The sequence below is a fragment of the Elephantulus edwardii genome, unplaced genomic scaffold (assembly GCF_000299155.1).
Source record: "Elephantulus edwardii isolate Elephantulus edwardi_28Jun2011 unplaced genomic scaffold, EleEdw1.0 scaffold00056, whole genome shotgun sequence".
NCBI classification, from domain to species: Eukaryota; Metazoa; Chordata; class Mammalia; order Macroscelidea; family Macroscelididae; genus Elephantulus; species Elephantulus edwardii.
In genome coordinates this window covers 7,126,710-7,130,785 of record NW_006399806.1, presented here as the reverse complement: position 1 = coordinate 7,130,785, position 4,076 = coordinate 7,126,710, and the positions used below count along the sequence as shown (strand labels likewise).

The window sequence follows — 4,076 nt, the reverse complement described above, 5'->3', positions numbered from 1 at the left end:
ATACAATTATTTATAGTTAGTTTTTGGACTTTGGTTATACATAACATATGTGTGTGTGTGTGTATATATATATATACAGCTATAGATATGTAGATGTTTTTGTTGTTGTTGATTGTCTTTGAGCCAAGCACGACTCATAGCGACACTGTGAACAAAAGGCCTGAAGCCCCCGACAACTATTGATATTTATCAAAGTTCATAGAGTTTCCAGAGGCATTTTGTTTAAGAAGTAGATGCCACTCCTGCTTCCAAACCTGTCATAGTATGTTATTGTTGTTATGTGCCATTGAGTCACCTGCAATGTATAGTGACCCTGTGTACAGCAGCTCTGAATCCTTCCCTGTCCTGAGCCAGTCTCACTAATTCCAACACACCAACTCTCATTGCCACAGTTAATTCTCTCATTTGGAGTCTCCCTCTCCTATGCTCTCAGTCTACCCTTCTGAGCATGATGCCCTTCTCCAAGGACAAATCTCCCCTGGCCATGTGCCCAAAGTAAGTGAGGTGGAGTTTCAAAATCCTAGCCTCCAAGGAGAGACTTATTTTCACATTCTCCAAGATCGACTGATTTGTTTTCTTGACAGTCAAGGCTCTTCTCCAGCACCACAACTCGAAAGCATTTATTCTTTTCTTAGTCATTGTCCAACTCTCTGGAGCATAACAAATAATTGAGAAGACTATGGCCTGGATTAGGCACACATTTGTATCTAAACTGATATCGCTGCTCCTTAGCACTCAGAAGAGGTCCATGATCACAGTTTTTCCAATGCAATTCTTCTTTCATGACTTCTGGTGTTAAGAATGTTGATTGTGGATACAAGCAAATTGTAATTGCTAACAATCTCAAACTCTTCTCTGTTTATCATGGTGCTGCCAATTGGCCCAGTGGTGAGTATCTTTGTCTTCTTCTTGTTGAGCTTCAATCCATATTGAAGACTACAGTCCTTGATCTTTTGCAGCAAGTGCTTCAGGTCCTCTTCAGTTTCAGCAAGCAAGGTTGTGTCATCTGCATATCAATGGTTGCTAATGAGTCTTCCTTCAATCTTGATGCCTCACTTCTCATAAAGCCCTGCTTCCCAATTGATCTGTCATGCATACATAGAAAAGGTATGGGTATAGAGCACACTCTTTTCCTGATTTTTAACCATGCAGTGTTTCCTTGCTCTGCCTCCAGAATACCAGCAGGCGGGTCAGCTATGAACAAATTCTAACTTCACGGTGATAAGTGTTTTTATACTCATTTTGATTCATAGCTGACCTTCTGTCTTTCTTCCATTGAGCAGCTGGTGGATTCAAACAGTGTATCTTTGGGCTGTGAGTGCAATTGCTAACATATTGGGCCACCAGCATTCCATCTTGAAATAAATTTCAGTGATGTTATAAAACTTGAAATAATATGTAGGAAACGAAATAAATGCAGAGAGTTTATAAAATTATTCTTTAAGTATTGGAACAAAGAGTGTTTCTGGTTTCCACTTAAATAATAACTATCAGTTATGTAAGACATTTCCTTTACTAACCATTTTGAATATTTAAATTATTCCTAGACACAGCTAAGGATTATTTCTGAAATTACCATGAGAGATTTATGACTCACCGGAATAATCTTCTGTCCATTGTATGTCATCATAGAAATGAACGTCTCCACGTAACCCTGGTCCAGGTGAAAAGGCATGAGCCACAGCCAGTGGAAGTATGTCAAAAGATGCAAAGTCTATATGATCTAACAGATAAAAAAAATCTTTATATTGAACAAGAAGAAGTTAATATTTCTTTTTCGTGTTTTCTAATAAAAGAACATCTGCTTAATGCATGTATGTTTAAAAAATAATTTTAATCATTGCTATTTTTTTACCTCTACTCTTAAAAGAAATCATTATGTCAGCCTCTCCATCATAAACCCTGGAGAATGTGAGAGGAGTCTCCACCTCCCAGAGTTTCAGAGCTCTCTCAATGGCAAAGTCAGTAGCATTTCTTGACAGCTTCGGTATGTAGTTCACAATTCTGTAAAAGAAAAAGAGCAGTCATGTTTTTCTGTGACAGTAATGGTTTCATCTTAGGTAATGACATCTGTGGCTCTTTACCTGTAAGTAACGTTGGTTTTCATCCACCTGGGTGAGCCAGGAAATCTGAAGAAGTGACTAATAATGGGGATTCCACATATGGGCTTATGTGTCATCTCTAGGATGTCAGTGTCCCGCTTCTCCATCACCTTCAACCCAGGGGATCTCTGCATTTCCTGGATTTTTTCAATCATAGCACTGCTGTCATTTCTTCTTACTAATTGTTTCATATCCTTTTCAAGATTATAGTAATTTTCCAGGTATTTCTAATAGAGTAAAAAACCAAAAAATTCAAGTAATTTTTATAATTGTCTAGAATTGCTCGATGTTTTAAATCTGTCTCTATTAAGATGAAAAAACTCTCTATTTCTAATACTTTAATATTGTCTGATTTTAAGTTATCCCAACACAAGAACTTCTAAACTCAAACCACTTTTTTTTGTGTTGGAAAATCTAACACTTTTACTTCTCCACTTGGGTTGATCATAGTTGTTATAATTTGTATCATTAATTACCTGAACAAAGTCGATGTTTGGTTCTTCCTTTACTGTTTTTTCCAGTGTGTAAGCCAAGCAAGCTGGTAGACATAATAGCACAATGATGATCAGACCCTTCATTCTCATTATCTTCACTGAAAGAAGCCACCTTCTCTCTCTATTGCCTTTTTCTCTCTACTTTCTTGTGAGAGAACTTATATAGAATGACAGTGCTTAGATCACGATTTGTGTCTGGTGACTCATGTTTGAGTGTGTCTGTATGCTGCTGCTATTTTGTGTCTGAAAGACATCAAGAATATTGACCAAAAATCAATGTGAAAATGACATAAACTTCATCTGTAACTTCCTTTGACTTTCTCAATTTGCACAAGAGCATCTCTAGGAAATTACTTTCATATTTATAAAGAGGATAAGATAATTTATGCTTGTGTGCTTATTAAGAGGAAGTTGAAATGTCTGGTCAAAGGTCAAAAAGTCAAGCCTTCCAGGATAAACCAAGAAAGGTGAGTTAGAAATAGAATGTGTCTTCCAGGAACAACTGCCTCCTTTGACATGAAATCAAAACTCCCTGGGGCCCATCTACCAATGCTGAACATTTTGATCTAAGAGTCAAAAGAAGAATCCTATACACAAAGAGTGAAAATTCAAGAAATAATTTCAAATTCTTATGGACTCTAGAGATATTCTGCAGTCATGAAGGGTGAATGCCCAACACATTTACTATGTCTGAGATACATTCTTTCAAGACCGGACAGGAGTGGGCAGAAATATTCCTCATAACACCATGCACCACCTCCACACCACTTGAGTTTGACTTGTTAAAATGTGGTCTTCAGGAATTTGAAGGCTCCTCTTTAGTTACTTCTTAGACATCTGAAAAATGGACAATGAATAAGAATGGCAAAAGTATAATCAGTGCTTTTAATTGTGGTGCTGGAGAAGAGTGTAAAATATCCCATGGAATGCTAAAATAATAAATTAGTCTGTTTTGGAGAAAGTGCAACCAGGATAGGTGCTCCTTAGAGGAAAGAATAAGGATACTTTGTCTCATACACTTTGGGCATTTTATCAGGAGGAGCTAGTCCTTAGGGGGAAAAAAAAGACCTCATGCTGGCAAAGGTGAGAGAACTAGAGTAAAGCCTTCGGATAAGATGCATTGACACAGTGACCATAACAATGGGTTTGAGCATATTGTGAAGATGGCATCAAAAAAGGCAAGGTTCAGATCTGTTATTCATGGAGTTAGCCATGAGCTGCAGTTGACTGGATGACAAACAAAAGCAACAAAAATCTATGTCTGAACTGATCACTGATCCAGTCATATCAATCTGTGGCCAAATATTTGCTATACAGCATAGAGTAGCAGGGGTGCCAATTTAAAAATTAAAGAATTGGGGATTTACAATGAGGCTTAGTCAGTTTAAAGGCTTTAACAAATATATAATATTTGAAAGCCATCCATTCCTTTCATCTATAAAAATGAAATAGATATAAACTCATTCAGCTCTGGGGGTGT

General features: G+C 37.2%; 1 protein-coding gene across 1 annotated transcript in view; it reads right to left on the bottom strand.

The window, feature by feature from the left end:
• Positions 1-2,680, bottom strand: part of LOC102861725 (stromelysin-2-like) — a 29,052-nt gene extending 26,372 nt beyond the window's left edge. The window contains exons 1-4 of the mRNA XM_006887352.1: positions 2,579-2,680; positions 2,085-2,329; positions 1,856-2,004; positions 1,598-1,723 (exon numbers count right to left, since the gene is read on the bottom strand). Of these exons, the coding sequence (XP_006887414.1) occupies positions 1,598-1,723; positions 1,856-2,004; positions 2,085-2,329; positions 2,579-2,680 (622 nt within the window). The remainder of the gene's footprint in view (positions 1-1,597; positions 1,724-1,855; positions 2,005-2,084; positions 2,330-2,578) is intronic.
• Positions 2,681-4,076: the final 1,396 nt, after the last annotated feature.